The sequence below is a fragment of the Corticium candelabrum genome, chromosome 4 (assembly GCF_963422355.1).
Source record: "Corticium candelabrum chromosome 4, ooCorCand1.1, whole genome shotgun sequence".
Taxonomy (NCBI): domain Eukaryota; kingdom Metazoa; phylum Porifera; class Homoscleromorpha; order Homosclerophorida; family Plakinidae; genus Corticium; species Corticium candelabrum.
The window spans coordinates 6,033,662-6,058,913 of NC_085088.1; the positions used below are offsets into that span (position 1 = coordinate 6,033,662).

At 39.2% G+C, this 25,252-nt stretch overlaps 3 protein-coding genes and 1 long non-coding RNA gene across 7 annotated transcripts; 3 read left to right on the forward strand and 1 right to left on the reverse strand.

Annotated features, from left to right (window-relative positions):
* Positions 1-177: 177 nt before the first annotated feature.
* Positions 178-13,549, forward strand: LOC134178286 (tonsoku-like protein). Its single transcript, XM_062645136.1, has 16 exons — positions 178-237; positions 298-393; positions 472-1,115; positions 2,057-2,320; positions 2,925-3,077; positions 3,142-3,267; positions 6,087-6,297; positions 6,654-6,709; positions 6,765-6,854; positions 6,918-6,990; positions 7,540-7,703; positions 9,291-10,431; positions 11,089-11,589; positions 12,633-12,808; positions 12,869-13,023; positions 13,082-13,549. The coding sequence occupies exons 1-16, from the start codon at positions 198-200 to the stop codon at positions 13,461-13,463; spliced, it is 4,272 nt and encodes a 1,423-aa protein (XP_062501120.1). The 5' UTR covers positions 178-197; the 3' UTR covers positions 13,464-13,549.
* A 105-nt stretch (positions 13,550-13,654) lies between these two features.
* LOC134178287 (ankyrin repeat domain-containing protein 17-like) lies at positions 13,655-17,603 on the forward strand. 2 transcript variants are annotated; one of them, XM_062645137.1, is made up of 8 exons: positions 13,655-13,781; positions 13,901-14,005; positions 14,945-15,043; positions 15,111-15,209; positions 15,274-15,372; positions 15,430-15,531; positions 15,599-15,691; positions 16,412-17,603. In XM_062645137.1, exons 1-8 carry the CDS (start codon positions 13,671-13,673, stop codon positions 17,369-17,371), a joined length of 1,668 nt encoding a protein of 555 aa, XP_062501121.1. In that variant the 5' UTR covers positions 13,655-13,670; the 3' UTR covers positions 17,372-17,603. The 2 variants fall into 2 exon arrangements, with proteins under 2 accessions (XP_062501121.1, XP_062501122.1); XM_062645138.1 differs by having other exon boundaries at positions 15,274-15,354.
* Positions 17,604-17,980: 377 nt separating this feature from the next.
* On the forward strand, positions 17,981-22,956 carry LOC134178728 (myosin heavy chain, cardiac muscle isoform-like). 2 transcript variants are annotated; one of them, XM_062645617.1, is made up of 6 exons: positions 17,981-18,230; positions 18,298-18,437; positions 18,512-18,607; positions 20,813-20,875; positions 20,936-21,037; positions 22,007-22,956. In XM_062645617.1, exons 3-6 carry the CDS (start codon positions 18,518-18,520, stop codon positions 22,904-22,906), a joined length of 1,155 nt encoding a protein of 384 aa, XP_062501601.1. In that variant the 5' UTR covers positions 17,981-18,230; positions 18,298-18,437; positions 18,512-18,517; the 3' UTR covers positions 22,907-22,956. The 2 variants fall into 2 exon arrangements, with proteins under 2 accessions (XP_062501601.1, XP_062501600.1); XM_062645616.1 differs by having other exon boundaries at positions 17,981-18,437.
* Positions 22,957-23,214: 258 nt separating this feature from the next.
* On the reverse strand, positions 23,215-24,652 carry LOC134178729 (uncharacterized). Of its 2 annotated transcripts, none has more exons than XR_009969689.1 (4): positions 24,522-24,652; positions 24,357-24,467; positions 24,207-24,284; positions 23,215-23,522 (listed from the first exon to the last, which is right to left on the reverse strand). It is a non-coding gene; the product is annotated as an uncharacterized LOC134178729 (long non-coding RNA). The 2 variants fall into 2 exon arrangements; XR_009969690.1 differs by having other exon boundaries at positions 24,357-24,464; positions 24,522-24,591.
* Positions 24,653-25,252: the final 600 nt, after the last annotated feature.

Here is a 25,252-nt window from a genome sequence, read left to right on the forward strand (position 1 = left end):
GAAATCGAGAGTCAGTCCGTGTTGACCGAAGTAGGCGTGGCGTTACTCTTCTAGCGTGCGTTAGGACATTGCGACGGTGCGTCGCGCGTTAGTTGCGACTGATTACAACGCAAGTGACGTTTCAACACTGTACACAATAAATCAATCAAAGTCACAAAGCGTTGATATTAACGACACACAACACGCGCTTGTCCGCCATGTCTAGCATCAGTCGTCTGACAACGAAAGAAATCAAAGGTAATCTCTCCTCTATTGCACAGAAGAGGTATAGCTTTAGCTATCTTTACTATTAAATAGATTTACAAAGACAGAAAACGAAAGCTCAAGAAAGAGGAAATTTACTTGAAGAAGCGAAGTTGTGTAATAAACTGGGAGATTTGTTTGCGAGATGTGGTAACGTGTGAACTACGCAAACATTTAATTAATTGACACGTTTCTGTATGTGATTGGAATTACTTACCCTTTGTCTAGGAAAATACAATCAAGCAATTATCGAGCATCAGTCAGAGCTACAGCTCTCCAATTCATTGGATCTGCCAACTGATTCAGGCATCGCACATCGCAAATTAGGAGAGTGTCTCTGTGAATTGGGTCAATACGAAAAGGCTCTAGAGCATCAACAGCAACACCTTGATTTGGCCAAACTTTCAAGAGATGTCAAAGAACAACAGAGAGCATATGCCACTATTGGTAGGACATGGTTTGTGTGGTCTCAGGGAGATCAGACGGTGGAAGCTCAAACTAAACTGAATGAGGCTGAACGTGCCTACTTGGAGAGTCAGGGAAAATGTAATGAGTTACAAGGTTTAGTCTCTGAGAAAGAACTTTTCTCAATGAAGGGAAGGCTATTTCTTAATCTGGGCTTAGTCCATGAGCAACAAAGTAGAAAGAAAAATGTACGAAAAGCCAGAAAATTTCTGGAGTGCGCTTTGAAGCTTTCTCATGAAAGTGGTGACTGTGAGACAGAATATCGATCGCAGTTATCTCTTGCTTCATCGTTTTTGCATGACAGTATGGTGTCGTATGCTCTTCGATGCTATGATGCTGCTGAGAAAATTGCCAAGGAACAAAGAAACACGACTTGGGAAGCTGAAGTTTATGAGGGCATGGGGCAGGTGAGGACTGCATGTAGAGTTTTATCAAATGTAGTCGACTGGTTGGATTCAATCGGCATACATATTTAAACTGTTAGGTCTCCAAGTTGTTTATATGCAAGTTCATTAATAGGAAAAAAGAAGGAGCACCTAGTCACTGGCAAGTTTTTATTCTGTGTATTTACCAAGACTAGGTTTACTCCAGATCTCACTCTTGATTATGATTATCAGAGCAACAAAAACTGTGACAACCAGACATAGATGATATCAGTAAGTTAGAAGAACACTTGCTGCTGATAGGATGAACAAACTGGAAGTGGATGGACGGTATTTGTAGATGAACTGCTGACTTATATGCAATGCTCTGTCTTTCTGTAGTATTTCTCAAATACAGTAATTGGATTATGACAGAAATATTGCATATAAATGTACAACACATACACTACATGACAGTAAATTTCAAAATAAGAGCAAGGGCCGCTTATTACATCAAACAGATCTATCAGCTGATTGTGCCTGATTAGCATTAATTCACTTGCTTAAAATGAAGGACATCTTTAGTTGAGTTGACAGTACTTAACTCAATGCACAAATAACCAATGCTTCTTTCAACAGAAAATGCATGTTGTGTTCAATGTTTTTGCGATGTTCACAAGATCGAATACTGCATCTCGATTTATTGTAGCAAGCTGATTCAGCCAGATCTAGTTTTTGCCCAGTTGCTAATTTACTTTACAACAGTCAGTGCAGACAGTGTCGATCAAGAATAGGCACTGAAATCCATTATTGTCTGACGTGTTGTTTTATGTTTGATTTACCATCCCTGAGCAGCATTAGGGACAGATACTTATTTGCTTGTTTCTTTTTGCCATTTTGACCTCTGAACAGTTTGCTGTTGTTATCTTGTCATAATAATTATTGTCATATTATCTTCTTTGCTTGTCTATAATGATGTTGTGCAGGCACACGTTGTGACTAGCAACTTCAAAGCAGCAAAGAAGTATTTTAAATTAGCGTTCAAGAAGATTGGTACATCTAATTCAGATGAACAACGAACGTTGAGTGTAAATCTGAAGAGAGTGAGGAAAGCAGTGAAATTAGAAAGATCTCTAAATGCAACTGAAGGAGAAGCAAAGGAGGAAGCAGTGAACATGTGGGACAAGCTGGGAGATCTCTGTGCTGGATTGAGAACCTATCAAAAAGCTGTTGACTGTTACGAGAAACAGGTCAGCTTTCTGTGATGTAAAAGAACAAGCGAATTTATAGAGTCTGGGCTACTACGAGTTACTGGGTGGTTGGGTGGATGGGTGGATGGGTGGGTGGAACCGTATTTACTGAACTGTGAGTGAATTAAGAGAAACAATGTAACTACTATGTAAGTGTGTTGTACTTTGTATGTGAGATCTGTGGATGTAATTGTGGTTCAAGTGTTGGCCTTTTTGGTCACTTCCGAGGCCACAAGAGAAGGATAGCCATGCTGGCAAAACTATTCATGTAATGTAATAATGTAGTTTGTACAGTGAAAGGGCTGCAGGATATTGTTGCCACTTGGGATTAGAGATTAGGCTATGCTGTTGTGGTTTGAGAACAAGATCTCTAATCAGTAGGGTATATGTTTATACTTTGGTGAGCATACTCAATGGAGGCTACAGTAGTCTGCCCGTGTGTGTGTGTGTGTGTGTGTGTGTGTGTGTGTGTGTGTGTGTGTGTGTGCATGCAATGTACATGTTATACCAATTATTAGCCCATAAAGGAGCTATGAACTGTATTAATATTATTATCTGATTTCCTTGGCTATACTGCAGGTGAATGCTGTTGTTGTATGTTTAGCTTTCATTGTGTCGGGAGCTTGGTTGGACAGGACATCGAATAGCACCAGTTCTTTATTCGCTTGCGAGAACACATCAGGACAGAAGAGACTTTGATCATGCAATTAAGTATTACAAGATGGAAATTGAAGCTCAAGAGAGCAAACCAAAAGAGGCAATTTTTAAATTGACCTTGTCAAGCAGTTGTTCACTAATCTGAAACATATTATTTGCTATAGCAATGCAGCAGCTGGTGTTGGATAGGACGAAGTCATGTTGATGCTAATCACAGCTTTAATGAAGTTATCAGTGCCTACTGTAGTGCTCTACAGTGTGCAAAAGATGCTAACAGTTTAAAGCAACAGGTACAGCCATAATGAGGAGCAGCTGGGTTCTTGTATTGTTTATACACATTAAGACATGAAATTTTAAGTTTGTTTTTATTCTTTGATTACAACATTAGTGAAGGTGGCAGACTAACGAGACACACAAAACAAGTTGTCATTTATTAATTTAATTCCTTATTTGCTGGACTCACTAAAGTCCGTCCACTCTGACTTCTTTCTTCCCCCAAGCTTGTGTGGTTCTTGCATGGGCAGATGTTCCCACTGTTTATCTAAAGAGCAATTAGTAATTAGCAGAAGGGGTGGGTTTGTCTTTCAATTAAAGGCTGTTTATTGGTTACAGTAGCTAGGTAAGCAATTTGCATAACAAGGTTGGCAGAAGTTCATCTGCAATGCACACTAAAAGAACGGCATGACCATGGGCTGTAAAATGAAGTGTTTGGCATGTCTAGAACCTTGCTGTCAAAAGTTATTCAGGATTGACTGAGAGAGAAGTCAGCATGGACAGACTTTAGATATATAAACCATGATTGTGTTTTACTGAGTCTTTAGTATTACCATACCTAATATTATATTTAGGCATCACCTCAATTAAATTTGGCTTTGCGATATCTATGTTTCGTTTAATTAACTGGTCATTCAGCCATTGCTCTTTTCATTGGTGTTTAGCTATTGACATGTCAGCTGTTAGGATAGTTGGCATCCGGGACATGTTAGTCATCTGACTGAACGCCAGTAGCCGTATAATACGTTACTACTAGCAGTTGTGTTGAGTTGTATTAGACTGAATAGTCAAATAAAGTATCTAAACGATACATGGTAGACAAAACAGGAAAAGGTGGTTTTGGTGAGGTTGGTGAAGTTTTGAGTATTAGATCTCCATTTGAAGTGGAGATGGAAAATGTCAATGCAGTCGATTGCCCTTTCATTTCAAACTACAAGATTCAAGACATTCAGAAGGCGACAGCGGAAGATCAGGGGTTGCAAGATCTGATGACCACCACTTGTAGAGGTTGGCCAGAAGGAAGAGATCGGCTGAATCCAGTGCTGGCACCATATTACCCATTTTTGAGATGAGTTAGTGGTAGAGGGTGGAGTTGTCTATTGTGGAGATAAAAGTTTAATTCCTCCTTCTATGCGAGCTTTCACAGTAGCTCGTATACACATGTCACACATGGGAATTGGAGGGTGTGTCCGGAGAGCCAAAGATTGTGTGTTCTGGCCAAGTATGAACTCTGCCATCAAGGATTATGTCAGCAAATGTGATATCTGTAGACGGTATGACCGGGCACAACCAAAGGAGACTCATACCAGATGGGCCGTGGAAAACAGTTGGGGCTAATCTGTTTGCTTTTCAGGGCAGAGACTACCTTATGTTAGTCAACTATTATAGTGGGTTCATTGAGGTAGGACCAATGGTTGAAACAACATCAAAGGCAATCATTGCCAAGCTGAGACAGCAATTTGCAAGGCGAGGGATATCCCTTATGTTGCTAACAGACATTATTCCTCAGTTTGTGAGCAAGGAGGCATGTCAATTCAGTAACGAATGGGAATTTGAACATAGTACCTCAAGTCCCTATTACCCACAAAGTAATGGTAAAGCGGAGAGTGCTGTAAAAGTGGTAAAGCCTTGGCAGATGGTCAAGATCCTTGGCTCTCTCTGTTGGACATGCGGCATACGCCCACGGTAGGAATGTCCTCCAGCCCTGCTCAGAGAGTGCTCAGCAGGAGAACTAGAGCATTGTTACCTATAAAGGATGAGCTTCTAAGACCTGAACTTGTGACAGAAACATCAGAGCAATGGCAAAAGAAACAAGAGAGACAGGCTAAATTACGACAGAGGAGCAATAGATATGCCAGAACTATATCCCTCAGACGTCGTACGCATGCAGCCTATAGGCAAGAAGACAACAGAGTGGAAAAAGGCAACAGTTCTACGTTAGGTTGGACCAAGGTCATATAGCGTGCGAACAGAAGAAGGAGGAGTGTTCCGTTGAAATAGAAGACAACTAAGACTTTCTCAAGAGAAGATGGAAGAACAAGAACCATGTTATGAACAAGAACCACTAGAAAAAATGCACAGCAGCAGGAAGAAAAGATGTGAAGAAGGCCGGCAACACCTACCTGAAGACCAACTGGAAGATTTGAATGAAACAGAAGTAGAAAGTCAAGAAATAGGAAATGGTGACAGTCAATCAAACAAGACAAGAAGACAACAGCAATATATATATATATATATATATATATATATATATATATATATATATATATATATATATATATATATATATACACGTAGTGGCAGATGTCTACATACTTAGGAGACTATGTGCATTGATAAATGAATGACATTGCAGAGCAAATAGGTAGTTATAATTATTGAGTTAGCAGTATGTAGAGTATTAGCTAAGGAAAGGGGATGTTAGGATGGTCGGCATCCAGGACACATTAGTCGCCTGACTGAATGCCGGTAGCCATAGAACATGTTACTACTAGCAGTTGTGTTGAGTTATATTAAACTGCATAGTCAAATAAAGTATCTAAACGATACATCAGCCATATCTCTACTTTGAGAAATATGTTTTTTTCTAAGTTTACATGATTGTCATACTATTTGTACACACGTTTAGGAGATTTGGATAGGAGCATACGTTTGCATGTCTAGCTAGAGGAAACTTTGCCAAACATTTACATTTTAACAGTAGCCGCTCTGAAGCAAACATGAGTCACGTTCATGTCATTAGTAGCAAAGCATTGTAAATTAACTAAGTTATCTTTATGGTCAAATTTAATTCTCAAACTTATTAACATAATTACATTTGTGTTTCTATTGGTAGTGTGATGTCATCCAGCAAATGATCAGTCTTTACGAGAAAGAGGGAGACAAAGAAAAGAGTACTGAGCTGGAGGGAGAGTTGAGGAAACTGGAGATCAAGCAAGGCACAGCTGAAGAATGGAGTCAAGAAACAGATGAGGCAAGTGAAATTATGGACACTGACCCAAGTGAAGATGAAGAAAGTGATGGTGAAACAATGTCTTCTGATTCAGGTTGATATTAAACTAATTGAATGAAATAATTTATGGGATAGAACAGTGTAACCTTGCTATCAAAGAGACTCATTGATACAATTCGAATGAAGGTTGTAGAAAAGCTAGTGTTGTTGACAACATTGGAGCGAAGTGCCTGCTATATACTCACAGCATGCAGATAGATATGTTACTATAATAATTACAGTTTGTCATTGTTACCACAAAGACAAGCAGTCATCTAAACGCTTAATAAAATGTTTATATGTGGATGAATCAGCTAAGAAAGGTTACACACTTTAATAATACAATGGTGCTAATTACAATACATGTAATAGAGTACTATTTTGGTCTAAAATATAGTATGTTCTCGACAGACACTGTTGATGAAGAGACTGGTACAAGGAAGAGCAGACGGGTTAACAGTGTAAAGGTTATTAGTACTCTACAGAAGTAGCTACACGTCGATCATTATTGTGGTTATGCAGATTGATAAGGTCAATGCAAAGGGCGAGACATTGCTTCACCAAGGTTGCATTGCAAACAATATGCGATTGGTGCAAACCCTACTGGCTGAGGTATAACATGCAAATGAGTGGATGATGTTTGCTGATGCAGATTGTTTGTATTTTATGTTGCAGGGAGCAACAGTTCGCTGTCGTGATTATTGTGGTTGGACTCCATTACATGAGGCCGCTAATCATGGTTACTGTGGTGAGTATAGCCTTCTGCGGTGGAGAATCTTTGTTTTAGTACAGACAATGATAGGGTAGTAATTCCTTTGTCAATGACCAGAGGCTTACATTATGTTAATACAAACTTTGCAAGTGAAGCAGCTGGTAAAAATGTGTGATTATGGTTCTTTTTAGGATATTTGTTACTGGCTTCTCACATAAAGGTAGTAACTTAGTAGAGTCTAATTTCTCTTGAAGTTGTATACATACTTGTTTAGTGTCAGAATGGAGTTTCTGATTGGTTACTTAATAGTTCAAAGGTGTTTCTGTAATTCTAAAGAATATAAAGAATAAGAATGATGCATTTGGCAGGAATAGTACTCTCTGTGTGTAAGCTGAGTTTCTGTAGATATACTGATTGGTGCTTCTATCTTCTTGGGTATTCTTTGTATAGTGCTTCAGGCAGCTTTGTATATGAACTTTAGCCTAAGTGTTAAAGGATGTTGGCTAAGTAACTTCTTTTTTAAAATTTAATACAGTAGATAGTGTTGTGTGCATGTTGAGTATCTTAAACTGATTTGTTTCTTAGATATTGCCCTTCTTCTACTTCAAAATGGTGCCAATGTGAACGATCCTGGTGGTCTCAGCTGTGATGGAATTACTCCTCTTCACGATGCTGCTATCAATGGCCATATTGATGTTGTGAAGTTGCTTGTAGATTATGGTGCAGATCTATTTTTGCAGAATGCAAAGGTGAGGTAAACAAGTTGCAGCTTATTCTAGTAATATTTGTACAGTTTGTCTGTTTTATTGTGGAAGTGGCAAGGTTAAAAATTCAATCTACGGATGAATTTTGTAGTTCAATAATTTAGGTGTGCAGTCATTATAAAAGTAAAGTTAGGTTTTACAAAGTGAGTACATTCTACAGCCAATGTGATTACTGCATTAAAATCTTAGTTGGTGGATGTGTTACTCTCTAGTTCGTAACAGGCTGGATTTTCAGAAAAGAACATGTGGCAGCTGTACATTTGTGTTGTGAAAATAAGGTCACTTTTATGATCAAGTACATAGGTTGACATTGCTGTAAAGATAGTTCATTGAAGGAAGTTCAAGCTTTACATTTTCTAGTCTTTCACTTAGAGGAGCATTCCGGAGACATGACCTAGCTGCTAGCTCCGCCTTTGCTCGCTAAAGAGCAAACTCGACAGCTGTATGTTAGGAACGTCTAAAAACTTAAAAGCTGACGGAGCGTTTCAAGAATTTCATCCGCCAAGTGAAGCGTTACTTTGCGTGCCATCAGATCACGTGAGCCTTATGGACATAATCACGTTTCCAGAAATGGTGTTTCTGTTATTTCCGTCGCTCCAAGAATGGTGGAAACCGTTGTGCTACTTTCAGACTGTCTACAGACTGACCTTTGAATGTTTTCATGCGATTTATTTCTGTTCGGCAACATTCGAGAGAATTGGCGTTTGTGATATTCTTTGGTGTTAAAGGCAATGGACGTTGTCGTCAATTGTGTTCTAGCAGTTTACGAAGCACTCATCCCTACGCAGGAACACTTCCCGCGAACTCCAATCAATCGACCTCGCTATTTCGGTTATGCACTACCGGCGCTTATTTGGCTTTTATACTTTAAGCTTTGCTTATTTGACTTTTCCTGGTGTAAGAGAGACAGAAAACTGTCCAATCAAATATATCTTAGCTACATTTTTAGTGTACTGGAGCTACACTATAAGAAACCAGATCACGTTAGTTACAGTCAGTTTTCTAAACTCTAGAGTTAGTATGTTTGCTACTGTGTACAATTTACAAAATGTAGCTATTTTCAAAACAATTACAAAAATGGCACAATATTTTGATTGACTCATAACTTTTGTTGCAATCACAGCAACAAGTGTAACTATCTGTACAGAGTGATTTGTTGCATAATTCTGATTTGTTTCAGATATTTGTGATAGCGAAGGCATGTGAGGTTAGGCCGCTGCAGTGTGCATGTGGTGAACTTATGCAAAATTTGACTGCAAATGCGCTATTAATGTGAAGTGTGCCTGTTATTATACTGTAAGCATATGTGTAGTTGAATTGTGATCATTTTGGGCATTTTATGCAAGAACCATCCAAGTCATCATATAGAGTGACTTTCAACGGTGGAATAACTTAACACTCATTTCTAATTGATGCTGTACACAGTAACTTGAAATATGTCCATTTCATCAATACCATAGATAGAGTTAAAGTTAATTGCTAAGACTTGGCTGTGTAAGTAAATTTCAGTAGTCATTATTAATGTATTGTTTGTAAGGGTTTTGTCAATGGCAACAATTTGTTATGTGTTAGGGAATGACTGCTTTAGAATTGGTAAAAGACCAGCTTGACAGTGATGATGAAGACGACGACGACGACGAGGCTGATGGTGATCAAATATTTTCAAGACGGAGAGCTGTTTGTCAATACTTGACAGAAAAAGTAGAGGCATTTAGTCCTTTAAACAAACGGTCTCGCAAGGAAGTTGACAGTGTTGTAGGATATGATACAGATGACTCTCCACCACATTCTGCTAACCGATCTCGTGCTAAGAAAGTTGGCGAACGGAAAAGCAGACACAGCAGTAAGAAACGCAGAAATGATTTTGACAGTGACTCCGACAGTATGGAGATTGTCGTAACTAATGGCAGTAAAAATTATGAATTACCAGTTGTACACACAGATGAGTGTGAAGTGCTATGTGATTCACCTGACAAAGAATCCTCGGAGATGGAAAGTGTGTTGCCTCTCAGGGGGTCTAACATGGAAACTTCGTGTTTCGATGTCAATTTGTTAAATGCTTCAAACGAAATTGCCAAAGCTCAAGATATGGTTGAGGTTCCTGCTCTTCTTCCAGAATCAGATGGTAGTGATCAACAAGCCGGTACTGATGATAACTGGCTTATTGATGACATTGGTCCTAATGTCAAACGACGGCGTACAAATAAGTCTGCAACACCGCGAAAGGCTCGTGTCAGTCGCAAAAGAACATCAGACAACATGAGAACTGGAGAGCAACACGATAATTATAATCTTGTTACTGATAGTGCTAGAGGTTCAACTGAAACTTTGGTCAATGCTCAAACGAGACCAAAAAGGAGTAGTCATAACATAGTGGATGGTTCATCATCTCACAATGTTAGCCCAATGAGAGTCAAGGTGTCTGTGATGGGAAAAGTGTTTGTTATTCCATGCCCTTCTATTGAAGAGAATGAATCATTGCATGGACCAAAGATTGAATGGGTGGCTAGTGAGGCAGCAAGTCGGTACTATGCAATGAGTGGCCTTATGCCAAGGCTGACGTTGAAGACACGTGAAGGAGCATTATTTGACCCTAATGATTGTGTTACAAACGTGCTGGTAAACAATGAAGAGCTGATAGGTCATGTGGAAAGCTGGAACCTGCCACCTCTCAGTGACCGATACCTTAAAGCATGTACTTCTGTCGGTCAAGGTAAGTAGATATGTAACAGCAGTTTTTACCTAATGAACACTAGCTTGACACGGTTTATGTTGTCGATCTTGTTTAATTTATTTCTGTCCCTACAGTATTGTTATCACATGAACTCCTATTTCGTGCTTTAGCATGACTTGATTTAGCATATTTCCATTCTACATGTTGTTGCCTATTAGTTGAACTAATAGCTGTATCTGTCACATGAAAAGCTGTCATCTTGCATGTATAACACAAAATGTAGCAAACTATCCTCGATGAAAGTGAGACCCAAGTCAGGGTTGACACCAATTCTGAAGACAGCGGGAGGGCTAGCAAAGGGTGTATTTTGAAGGGTTGACTGATGCTGTCATAAAAATATTAGTCCATTATTACTTATCATGATCGGCATAAATATTGTACAGTGAGAAAAACATGAGCAGCTGAATGCTGACCTCACTGAAGGCACAATTGGCTATTTTGCTTGAAACACAAAAGCTAAATTTGATTAAACTGACACTTATGGTAGTGTTGACACCAGTTCTGAGACTTCAGAGGACTGAAAAGTGTTGAATTTGCTGACAAATTGACAATTAGTGCTACAGCATTATAACGTAAATTTATGGCTACACATTCACTTTAGTATTGTTTCTATCTACTTTTGTTTTGTTTCTACAGAAATTTGTCCACACATTCTTCGAGTTATCGAATCTGATGCTGATCCAACAGAAATAATGCTTCAGGATCAATTGATATCTCCAGAAATTTCTGTTCCGTTCTTCAGGGCTCTTCAGTGTCAATTATCTCTCAGCAAATTGTTTTTATCTGGCAATCAGATTGGAAATACGGGGTTTGTTCAGTTGGGTGTGTCATTGTGTACTCTTCCCAATATGGCACACCTTGATGTGAGCCTCAACAACATCACGTATGAAGGACTGACGGGCTTTGTTGAACAGCTTATTGAAAGGAATGCTGGTGAATTTGGTGGAGTTAGCACAGCAGGACAGCCTCTTGACAAACTCTGTGACTTAAATTTGAGTTACAATTCACTTGGCGATGAAAGCGCTCATTCTCTGACAAAGCTTCTCAATCTCTGTGTGTCATTGTCATGTCTAACTATTGATGGATGCAGATTTACTAACAACTTCAGTTCAGGACTAAGGATGTATCACAAACAAGGTAAATGAAGGTCCTAAATGTAGATAATAATTGTAGTAGTGTGATATACCAGTAAACTAATATACCAGTAAACTAATTTCAGCTTGGGTGTCTAGAACAGAGCATGGTGTTCACAGTGCTGTTTTTTTCTTCAGTCTTTGATCTTTAGGCATGTTCAAGGCGTTTGCACAGTTTCCTTGCATTGTTTCTAAAACTACATGAAGGAGATATTACTAATATATTACCAGTAGAGTATCATTAGAATCTTGAGATTTTATTGCCAAAATTCTGTTCATGAGAAAGAGGCAGTGTCCTGAAGGTCTTTTGTAAGTACTGTTTGATTACAATCTTAAGCAGAAATGCAACTGCTAGCATTCCTGTTTAGGAAGTGAACGGTTAAAATACGGACATTGGACAGTTGACTTTTAACAGAATTAATGTGGTTTTAGGTAGGATAACTAACATTAGTCTTTGTCACTGTACTTCTTATGAGGCCAGAACAACTACATTCTTTAATGCTCAGATATTTAGACATGAAAACCAGACCGACCGACCAAAAATAAAAAATTGATGACCATGCGACATTTTGAGTATGTGCTGTTCTTATTGCACGTTCTACAAACATTAGATAACAAATGGACACTAGAGCAAATGATGCTGATACTGACCAGAACATGAAAACAGTGAGCGGACCACATGCATTGTTAACACCTCCGGAGTCATCAATACGTCCTCATAGGATGTATGTACCAAATCTTTACAGCAAACATAATATTATTGCCCATGCATCCATCAAATTTATTTCTATTTTGGGCAACCTCAAGACTGGATTGATGAATCCAAGCATCAAGAAACAAATTTGGTCTGGCCTAAATGGAACCTAAAACTTTGGCAAGGAAGATACATAAGGTGCCATACATGTATGGCCCTGACATGGTACTACTTGTAAGTGTGAGCTTATATTTCGAATCCATGCAACTAAAACTAGTGCTAGTATGTTAAAAGTATCTGCTTGTACGAGAATGTCACGATGGTAGTCTATTGTATTGCATTGTGTGTATTAGGTATCCAGAAGCTTAGTGTGGCCCATAATGAGTTGGGTGGAGCAGGTGTCCAATCCTTACTGCAGACCATTTCTTCTGCTTGTCTCAAACTGATCAACTTGTCATGTTGCAACTCTGCAGATCACAGCATTCATGCCAGGTTCTCAACAAGCATTACAGAAACGTTTCTTTTTGAGGTTAATTGGAGCACAGTTCATGCTATTTTAATATCCTAATGGTTACATTCTGGAAATTAGACTTCCCTACATTTGGAAACTGTCATTTTGTCTGGCTGTCATCTGACGGATATTGATTGCGATATACTGGAACCATTCCTTAGTTCAAATCCACTGCAGCAATTGATTCTAAGTGCCAACAACCTCGGTCCAAACGCTGGTCATGTGCTTGCTAGGTTATACTTGTACATGTATTCGTATAGTTTTGTTGATTAACACTTGTTGATATACTAGAGTCATCAATTCATGTCGTTCACTTAAGGTTCTGAACATTGCTGGAAATCCTGCTTTCGGTAATGAAGGAATCCGTGTGTTGCTATCTGTAGCAGCTGCTCGGCTGGAAGTCTTGGATATTTCTGGATGCGGCCTAACCAGTCCATTGCCTCATGAGGTGGTCAGTCTTGACTCTCTTTTACAGTCCGAGTCGATATGCCTTCGTCGTCTCTTGCTATCAAACAACAACTTGACTGAAGAAGATCGAAGTACAATGGGTGAGGCTTGGAAACTATTATGGGGAGAAAACGGTATGTTGTGCACAAATGACGATTTTCATTTTACTCTGGCTGTTGCTGGAAATAGAGAGACAGTTGGTAATGAAAATGTAGGTAATAAGTAAGATATTTTCATTTGTACAATAATTATTGCAATTTGCATTTATATTTATATCAAAATACATGTAGTAGACATACTACCATCGGTTCTACTAAACTTTGGAGGTGAATACACTGTTCACTATAAAATAGCTTTTCTAGCCTGCGTGCGTTAAGAGGCTACCGTTCTCCCGGATTATGCGAAGGAAATCCGGGACGTTAGTAGTAGAGTAATGGCGACTGCAGATTTGTTGAGAAGTCTTAACACAGCCTGCAAAGGAGGGAAAGTTAGTGACGTCATTGCTATTCTATCAAACGATTTTGAGTCAGATCAAAATCCAACGGTAGGTTGCATTGCATGAATCTGTAGAAGTAGATCTCTTGTTACGAATTTAATCGAAGAGCAGTAACTACAGTGTGATCAGAGTGAATGCAGTAGTGTACTACACCTTGCTATCTGCAGGTTCTAAGTTCCTCTTTGATCATGGCAGCAAGTCATGGCCAACTAGATGTCATCTCTGTACTGTTGAATGCAGGGGCAGATGTCAACTTTCAATCAAGTAATGAGGTGAAGTACTACTAAATCAATTAAATGCTAATTAGTACAGAAATAATCAGTTGATTATTAATTAATTAACTGACCATTATTGTAAATGAGCTACAAATTTATTTCAATGTGAGGTCGTGTTTGTAAATCTGTCTTTATTTCTTGTCATCACTATTTACACACTATGTACAGTCAGACCTTAGTATTCTGACCACGTTTGTCCAATTATTGGTAACAAATACACAGTGACCCACGTACATTGCTTTCACATGTACCTTTGTCAGAAGTGAGGGTGTCGGATTATTGTGTGTTGGAATAGCAAGGTATGACTGTCTTAACTTTGCTAATACAAAGGACCAAAATGTCTTTAGAGATTTAAACACGGTGTTAAGAGTGTATATTCAATTGGGCCTTTACAGAGAATGAAAAAAGGGGAGACTTTATAGAATGCATAATAAATGCTAATTAAATATATAGCATAATTAGATAAGCAGGAAACTGGTGGGGTGTCTTGTGCACACACTCATCAACCAAGCAATGGCTCTTCTTCCTGCTTACGAGATAACTACTAATGTTAGTGAAACTGGGTGACCTTTCCTGAGACATTGGACAAATAAAATCTCGAATGTGTACTTATGCCAGGTAGTCCCATGTAGCCAAACAGTGACTTCTGATGTTTACTCTTGATGAGGGGAGAAGGCAGTTTTTTAGTCAGTACACATCTGTTTACACTTAGTAGACCTCTGAGTACACCGACGCAGTCTCTACTCATTGCATGTTAATTAATTTTATTTGAACTCAACTTGCTGCATTTGATTGTATGAATATAGCATGTAGATTCAAACGTAATGATTTGATCATAACACTCTTTAGAAGACAGATCATTTATCCATGTTTTGGTGAAGTTACTATAATGATAATGATGCTACACTATTTTGAAGTTTTATTTTGCATTTACAGTTCGGAACATTTCCATTGGGTAGTGCAGCCTTTGCTGGTCACAAAGACATCGTTGAAGTCTTTTTGGAATCAGGAGCCTATATAGACATGGAAAGGAAGGTACTGTAATCTTAATGTCAATCAATTTTTTCAGGTTGTATTCTGACATATAGTTCACGTCGTTCAGGATGGCGGTACTGCTCTTTATTCTGCATGCTTTCAACGTCACAAAGATGTCGTCGACCTTCTGCTACATTTAGGATGTTGTGCCAGCATAGCTACAAAAGTTGGATTCGTATTTGTTGTCTTGCATGTAGAATGATACCATAAACATTTACTTTTTTCCCCAGAATGGACGAAGTCCGCTGCAGGCAGCAGCTTATCATGGTGATACAGATGTTGTACTGAAGCTGCTACAACATGGTGCTAAAGTGAATTCAAAAGAAATTGTATAGCATGCTTAAGAAAGACTGCTATCTACATTGCATATTAACTTCTTTTTATAGACATATGGAACAACACCATTACATACAGCAGCGTATAATGGCGACATTGCCACTGTTTGCATTTTACTACGGTACGGAGCAGATACATCTGCAAGGACTAATGTCTGGTGTTATCAGAATTTTGTGTGACTATTTACAGCCTAACATGCTGCTTGCTTTCCTGTGACAGAAAGGTGGGACGCCTTTTCAGTTAGCATCAGTAAAAGGTCACACCGAGTGTGCTTCTATCATTGATGGGTGGAATGTCACAAATGCATTAAAGGTATGAATTTTAATTCCATACTTCATGTTGCTGTTAGCAGAGAAATTGGTCATTGAACATGCCTATACTGATTTAAATTCTTTAGCAGAGAGCTATCATTTTACTCATTGAGTACTCTAGTTGTCACTCATACATATGACATATATGATATGACATTACAAGATTGACATTTATTTATTGAATGCTGCAAATTGTATCACACTCATTGCTTCTGCTTACCTAACTACTACGTAGGACAGTTGCTTCATTTCATTATGATTGTGGTAGTTATGTCTGTGACTGCTTTTTGTAGTGTGTATATGCGCGCGCGCGCGTGTGTGTGTGTGTGTGTGTGTGTGTGTGTGTGTGTGTGTGTGTGTGTGTGTGTGTGCATGTGTGCATGAGTGAGTGAGTGTCAAAGTATGTCAAAAACAGTGATGCTGATTTTACCATTTCAGCAGATACTTTGCTAGTAACTTTACTTAAGTAGATGTATGGTTTTCGTGTGGTTTTAGGGAGTAGTTACATAGTAGAGTTATTGTCATTTTCAAGTTGCTTGTTTTACATGTTTTCTTGTATGTTATTCTAATATTGTTTTATGCTGACTGAGCTTACTAAATTAGCTGCTAACATTTGTGTTTACCTTTTTCTGAGTTAAAATAAAAGTGAGTGAGTGAGTGAGTGCACACATGCACGTGCTATACAGTGTCTACTACTTTTTTAGTATGTTTGACATTCTAGTGTGACATGATTAAGCATACTCCACCATTGTACGTGAAACATGAGGAATATGAAGAAGCTAGTGCATCGCAAAGAAGAATTTCTTTTCTGCAGTACAAAGAATTGAAAGAAAGATACGAATTACTTCTGTCAACATGGGAAGAAACCAAATGTGACAACAAGCAGCTTCAGATTCACATTGATGAGCTGGAACAGAAGCTTGCCGATGTAGACCCTACAAACACTCCAGATGGAGTTTGCAGTTACCAACAAGAATGTGAGGCATTCTTTAAGTCTCTTGGTGTTGAGCAGCGTTTCCTGTCACCCGAGTTTAATAAATGTTACTGCCCACGATGCTACAATGGTCGGCCCATCATCCTAAGGGGCAAGCCAGCCAAGCCATATGCAATACCTCGAGGTTGGGTTCGCTTTGCAATAACGGTTGATTCTCGACTCAACGCTGATGAAATATTTGACAGTTACCATGTTGCATTTCATGGCACTTCGGCAGGAGCGGTGAAGAGTATACTTGAAAGTGGTCAACTTCTTTTACCTGGAGACACAACAAGCGGTGGCTTTACTATTCCTCATCCTTCGGGACACATCAAGGATGGCAAGTGTTGTCTTATTCCTGGTCATATGGATGGCCACTTTAAAGTTGTTGCCAAACATAAAGCAAACTGTAAGTGTGGCTGTGTTCTGTTTGAACCAACACGTCTTTTCTTTACATCTCCGACAGTTAAGTATTGTGAGGATCCAGCATATGCCGGTCGGGGTGTTAAATTTGGCAAGAAAAGAGCGAAATGTGTCTTGCAAGTACGCCAGAAGTCCGACTCCTACAAAGTACTTGCTGAGACAATAGGAGCAGGACGACGCTCAGAAGTCATAGATCCGCTGTTTGACAATCGAGACGTTGAATGGTGCACAGGTCATCGGTATCCAGCAATTGTGGTGACTGGAGTTTTGATAAAGTTATTGTAACAGCATAATGGTGACTGCATGGAAACAATGTGCTCTCACTTACGCATGCTTTAGATAATAGCCACTTGATTTACAGCTTTACCCACTCACATGGATTAATTTTGTAGCCTCACTAGGTACTTTTATTTAGTCTGTTTGTCATAACTAAGAAACAGTTTTCGTGACTTTATACATTGAGGACATTTGATATGTTTCAATTGTAAAATGATCAAATTTACTAACAGTTGTTCATAGGTCAATTGACATATTTTGCAAGCACACAGAGCATACACTCTTATCTATATTCTCTTTCTTTGTTCCTCTTGCTCTCTCACCCAACATATCATAAGCAGAAACGTTGACAATGATTAATGGCAGATGCTACTCAATTAATTGTTTTCTGGTATTGTTAGGTAAACAACCCATGCCAAATAGACATAACAACATCAAAAGAAGAAAGATGCTAACATTGACTAAAACTTTGGGTGTTCGTATTATAATCTTGTATGAGGCAAAATTAAGTCTTCAGTGGGCCGGCATGTCTAGTATCCGGGTGAATACGCACGTACGGGGACACCGCACTTCCAAGGCCCTAGGATTGCCACAGCAATGTCCCGGATCAATTTTGGTGGTCATTCTTCACAGCAGGATGAACAAAGGTTTTGTACTGTTCGCAACGTTTCTCAGGTAAGTTGTATTGAATTGATTTTTAGTAACAGCAGCTCGAGGTATGTTGACAAGACTTGGCTTCAATTGCTGTTGACAAGCGTAGTGGGTAATTTGATTTCTAAACATTAACAACTCTGGCTGAATTTAATTGGAACTGCCTCCGCCTTACTGTCAACACACTGTCACAGATAGGACCGACAACAGTTTCTCCGTACGTACAACAGAGTCTAGATCTGCGCATGCTCGTATTAGAAAGGTGTGAGCGATGGCGTCGTCAGGGAAACGTGTCGGTTTGGATGATATTGACATACAGTCTCAGGACGAGCGACTAACGACGAAGCACGTTCGAACTCTAGCATACACGCAGTCGTTGGTAGACGAAAATGAGCGTTTACGTCGCCGAGTTAGTGATCTTGAGGTAATTGTACATGTGGATGTTATTCTGTGCTTCAGCCACACATTTGTAACACAACAGACACTTTGATGTTGCAGGATAGCATGGAGAGTCAGATGAAACTGCAAGAACGTATAGCCATAGAAAGAGCGACTTCTGTTGTGGATGATGTAACAGACAAGCACCAACGAGAGGTCTGTGTTGTCTGGCATTCACATCTGCCATTAATTAATAATAATAATTAGTACATTAATTAATTTAAGTTGTACTGTAAATTTTTCGTACTCATGAAGCTTTAGTTATTTTCGTACAGATACCTGGTTGACATGGATACTAAATTTATAGATAGATCGGCTACAGTACAGTACTGAGGTCCCGTATGAAAACAGCATGTGTACAGTACGAACTCCTTCATGGGCACAATAACTAAAATTTCTGAGTATGACAATTTCTGGGATTTACAGTATTAGTTTGTAGTACGTTTTACTGTTTAGACCGTCTGTTTGATTTTGTCTGATGACATATGAACGAATACTGAACCAATAAATTGAATCACACATCAAGCAAGGTTTTTTGTCTAATTTCAGTATCGTTATTGGTTTTGTAAATAAAGTAAATAAAAATAAATAATACTTGTGTTTATCTGTAAACACAAGACCATTGCTGTACACATACTAACCTTTTCATTCCTCAAAGCTCTATGACTTACCTTTGCTATTTCAACTCCAGCATGGCTTACCTACCATTCAAAGCATTCACTAATTAAAAGTCAAACGATTGGAAGCCAACACACATTGCAGGTGTCAAAACTTTTGCGAATAATACGTCCAGTCTAGGGACCCCATGTTATGCTCATTTAAAAATGCTGTGGTTCACTGCCTGTTGTAGACTCGTGAGTCCCAGCCGGTCTCAACCTCCTACGAGGTGAAAGATCACTTTGTAGAGGGAAGACGGGCTGGACCTCAAACATATGCTTGTTGAATACGCTTGGAAAATGCTCACATTATACTCAACAAAGTAGGCATTATGCAAGAAATCTGCTATAATATTATACCAGGGGCATAGCATGGCATGGGCTAGACCAGACTATAGCCCATCATTTGTAGATGTGGTCATAAAAATTATGGAATGTAATAATACGTGTGAGGACCAAAGCTGTGTATAGTATAAGATACACCACCTTTTTCGAGTCTGTATCTGCCACTAGAAGCCAATAGTGGGCGTGTCCTTAAAAGTATGCGTGTCACTTATCATTGTGAAGTCTAGCCTTCCATTTCTAGAGGTCACGCTACTCCCCTGATTATACCATTCCAATTCAATGCATTGCAACAATACATGATAGCAAGATGTGTACCAGTACAAGATTGCTGGATTACTCTTTATTTTTGATCTTGTCGTCATAACACATTTGCATGTGTGCATGCATACTATTATGTTGTTTTAACAGCGAGGGTAGCTTCTTGAAATAGATTTATAGCATTGTCATTGTAGATGTGTAGTTGTATGTAGTTGACATTGAATGCATTTAGAGACATTTTTGCAAAAAAATCAATTTATTATTATTTTACAGATGACATAAATACATGCAAAGCTGGTCAGCTAGAACAAAACAACATCAGTCCGTCCATAACAATTTCTAATAATGAACTTTATTATTAGTATTAGAATTAGTATTAGTGCTAAAAGAGATCATACTACTACATACTTTTCAATAGCAATGCCTTTACTTTTTCTATATCAACCAGACATCTAAAAGACGCTAAACATTTATGAAATTTTTTATTGTTAATAACAATTAAATGTTGAGAAAGAAAAACAATAACAACAAAGCATCCATTTGTTGTCTCCTCGTACACTAAAAGATCTATATTCAGCGAGGGTTACTGATAATGTCAATGCCCTGACAATGAAATGGTTTGTGCACAGTTGACGTGGCTGTTTCCTTGAATACATAGAATTACAGATACTAACAATATTAGTATTAGTATTATGATAGTATTAGTATTACCAGTATGCTATGTGTATTACTTATGTCATACTTAACCAGATAAGTATGATACAAGGTCTGTTGTAAGAACAGGATGAAAACGGTATTAATAATAATAATAATATATCTAACTTCGCACCAATAGGTACAGCCTCTCACAAATGAGAGAATGAATAAAATACAGAGTTGAAATTACAGATCAAAATATTTCAGGCTGCTTAGTTTTCTGTGTGCTGCAGGTTATGATGACCTAGAATGATGTCCAGCCATTGTGCAATATCTTTGTTCACTGTGCCCAATGCTCTTAAAATTCCACTGAAACACATCAACGTTCGACACTCCCACATGCATTAATTGCATGATAGACACTCATTAACATAAGTGCTCGGTTTTGACTCTGTTGCTCTTGCAGATGACTGATCTTCTTGTGAAGAAGCTGGAAAGTGAAAAACAATCTCAAGCTGAGATTGCTCAGGCATGATTTGCGTTCAGTGTGTGCTTATGTTACTAATTTGGCAATATGGTTGTATGTTAGCTTTCAGGTCGTCTTCAATCACTGGAGATTAGCTACTCTCAACTGAAGGAAACAGCTGGGTTAGGTGATGCTACTCATTGCAAGAACAGTGAGACTCTTGATGTAAGGTACACATGATATGTAATTTGTGTGTGTGTGTGTGTGTGTGTGTGTGTGTGTGTGTGTGTGTGTGTGTGTGTGTGTGTGTGTGTGTGTGTGTGTGTGAGTCTAATCCAACTAATCCTGCATGTGACCTTGCAGTTGTGATGGAATTACATGTAATGAGTTGGTATATTTAGGACTAGCTCACCATCCCGTTTCCACAGGGGCAGATTAGCTATTAATGTTGCTAATGGTTAGTAAATTTCTAGTATTAGTTGTTAGTTAATTAATTTATCATTGTATGCATTCATGAAGTCTATCTCATTCACAGAATTAGCAGCCCCTGACAGAAGTCTCATAATTAAAGTTAACTAATTTAACATTGTATGCAAATTCTATTGTTGCATGAGTTCACATGAATTTTTACTCTGTTCTGAAAACTTAACAGCCAGACAGAATTCTCATTCAGAGTTATATCCCGTTCAATTATATATATATATATATATATATATATATATATATATACCGTTTTGAGAAAATAGCAAGAATTGAGTATCCTAATGTCTGCAAATTTATGTTGTTGCATGAGTATCCCATTCTAATTTATCATGAAGTGTATCTCTGAAGAATTATAAGCCAGACAGAATTCTATTGAAGTATTTTGTTCACAGTTCTGTCCCGGTCTCCCGCCATTTTGACAGTCCCATTGAAAGTCGTCACTTCGAAGACGTTGCTGGCATTGCGGGTAACAGGTGTATCGAATGTGGCAGTTCTCGAGGGGCGTTTCAAGACCTGGATATATATATATATATATATATATATATATATATATATATATATATATATATAGCAAACCAATTATTGTTTCAAGCATATGTTACTTCAAGATCTTACAATAGTTTTAATTGGCTTATTTAGATGCTTGAGTCTAATTTGTTCAAATTGAAATTAACTTACTTTATATTTATTGATTACTCATGCTTCTTTCAGGCTCTAAGGCACGAGTTATCCGAAGCTCACAACATAGCAGAAAAGCTGAGAAGTACCAATCGAAGCTTGTTGACTCAAACGAATCGAATGCAACAGCAAATTGACTTTTTAAACAATGAGGTGGAAACAAGTAGGAAACAAGTAAATTGCAAATTGCAGGCTAGAATCACAAAACTGGAGGCACAGCAAAGCAAACTAAAGACAGACAAGCGAGACCTGGATGAACAACTAACTCAATCTAGGAAAAACTTCAACCAACTGAGACAAGAGATGCAAAAAGTTACTCAAGAACACTGTAGCTGTGAAACGACTATCAGTAAGCTGCAAGAAACTCTACGTCACAGGGAACAACAGTTAAGTATGAAAGCTGTTGCACCACGCAACGTACAGGGCAAGCTACAGGAACTTGAAGGAAAGTGCTCTCGTCTTAGCTGCGATCTCGAGCAAGCAATAAAGAATGGCGAAATCGCACTTGGCTCAATAGCAGAACAGGATTCTCTGGTGAGTAGCCTGCAAGCTAGCAACGAATGTCTTCAATCAGATTTGGAAGAATGCAATCAGGAACGGAGAACATTGCATGCTACAGTGGAACAACTGAAGTGCGAAGTAGCTGAGCTACAGGCTCGATTGAAATTGCAATCCGGAAGAAGCCAAGACTTTGCCGAGTACGTTCAGTTGAAGAGGGAACTGTTGGTGTTACGAGATCAGAACGAACAGTTGCAGCACGAGTTGAAAAAGAGATCGAAAGATAACGGTTCTTCTGATCATTTCAAGTTGCTACGACGACGATCACAACATGGAGTTAGTTACTCTAGAGTACTAAGCATCACTCCCTGCCAGAGTGCCCTAGACTTGACACAGGGCAGAACGTCCCGAGGACCTCGTGCAGGAAGTATGTAGACTACTACACTGTGTACTACTACTACATGTACAGTATATTGTTTGTTCAATCTGCCGCCTAATGCACAAATTGCAACAGACTGTGTTGCTAATAGCACACTAACTAGTGAATTTCTAACAAAGTGCACATTTAGCATTGCAGACAAACAAAATCACCACAACATAAATTCAGTTGTTCTGCAAATGCTTGTGGTAACAGAAGAACAGCACATCCAAATTTAGTAGCAAGGTTTTGAAACAGCTTGCCCACAGCACCTCTCTGGATTGGGTCCTGCTACTTGACGGGATGGCCGTAACACACACCAGAATAGTGCTCAGAACACAACTTGTATTTGTAACACTACGGCTAACGATAAGATAAGTCTGGACTAACAACACGCCCAAATACTAGTAGAGCTCTCAACTCAACAGGAACTATTACTGCGTGCTCTACAACCAGAACGATACAACACGCGCGCACACACACACCAAGAGTCTATTGTCTAGGACTAACGTTTACATAATAGCGCGACGTGTCAACAATAGTCTAGCTCCTCCCAACATTCTTCAGTTTCTTGTCCATCATCCCTCAATTCAAACGATACACCTCCAGATATGGCGAAGGGCGAAGTGCCGCCTACAAATCGATACATCTGTTAGTAATATCCACCCTGACAATGTTTCCTAATTTTCTTTACACTGTAGGCAAACCATAGTAAACTTTTAGCACTACCGTAAGATGTTAGTAACAGCTACTACACAACAATAAATACTTCGTCAACCTTTCAGACTTGCTGAGTCAAAATATGGTCACGTTTACTGCTCTTTTATGACTCATATTTTATAACTTAAAATGCAAAGACAGCAAGCAAAGCTGGGGCGCGATCGATTTGGCTGTTCCAGCCTCTTCCAGAAGAGGCTCCGTGTGCACGTCCCTCTTCCAACTTCTACAGTTCTGCCGCTATAGTCGAAACAGCCAACTCTACCGACTCTGCTGCTCGTTGGAAGAGCACGCAGGAGCTGGTAGAGCCCAATCGAACGCGCCCCTCGTCAAGTGTTAGACAAAGATGGCAACACGTGCTCAGCAGAATACGAAAACTCTGTACGGGCGTGCTTGTCTAGACCTTAAACTTGAAGAAACCAACATTACGACGTACCCGCTTATGGCGCGCCATGTGTGTCAAAAGTCGTTTCGTCGGCTCATTGATGACGAAACGACTTTTGACACACATGGCGCGCCATAGACGTCGACATCAATGAGCCGACGAATCGACATCAATGAGCCGACGAAACGACTTTTGACACACATGGCGCGCCATACCTGCTTGTTTGGTTCGCTGCGGCTTGGAACTTTCACGTACACCAGTTGGGCTGAATTCATTCGTCCGCTAGACAATTCCTGTTACACAGTAGCCATTTCATTCTGATCTCGTTGTGGTTCTGAATTACAGAACCCAACACTTGGACCTACCTTCTTGTTTGGTTCGCTGCCGCTTGGAACTTTTCTGTGTGCCAGTTGTGGTACGCTAAACACAGTAGCCTTTTCCATTCTGATATCGTTGTGGTTCTGAACAACGATCTTCTAGGAAAAAGTTATATATACCAATGCGAACAGAATTTTCTAGAAGAAAGTTACATCATAGTAATACAAGATGGTGATTGGCTGTTAGACTCTTCCCGGCTTCGTCATTCTCCTGACCATGCGGTTGTGACAGGATTACAGTACATGTAATGAGTAGACTCGCGCCCAGTCCTCCTTCGCGCTCTGTTGCTTGCACCACGTGCGCTAGCTGTCACGTGTGTATACGTCATGTGGTTTCACACGTGTGGTTGGCCTAAGCACGGAGGACGGGAGCAAAATCTAGAGTTATTTCACTCTTCTCGCCAAGAAATTATATTTGAGTCGACTACTCGAAAGGAGACCCTTGCTTCAATTTTTAACACAGATGCTACGGAGTCCAAATTCCATTCATCTGACATCGTCGTTTTGTCGATACGTCTTTCCGTTTTGCCGTAAACCCATATGACAAGTGTTATATTGACAATCCGGGGAATGACTAAGGCGGGGAGAGACTGGCTCGAGTCTAATCTATGCCTTACTCTACTGTACTATGCAGATTTCTTTAGATAATCACGCGGCAGCTATCTAGACTACTGCAACGTAGGCACGAAACGTTTTGTGTAGTCGTCGCATGGATACGTCTAGCTAGCTATAGATACGCAGAATTTGTGTTGGACTATCGTGTTTCACCGCGTACTAGAAAGACGTCACATGCACACTTGCAATCGAGTACATTAATCGAATTAGAAATAAGAATGGTCGGTGACGTCTGGATATTTTTTTATAACCATGACGTCTACTACATA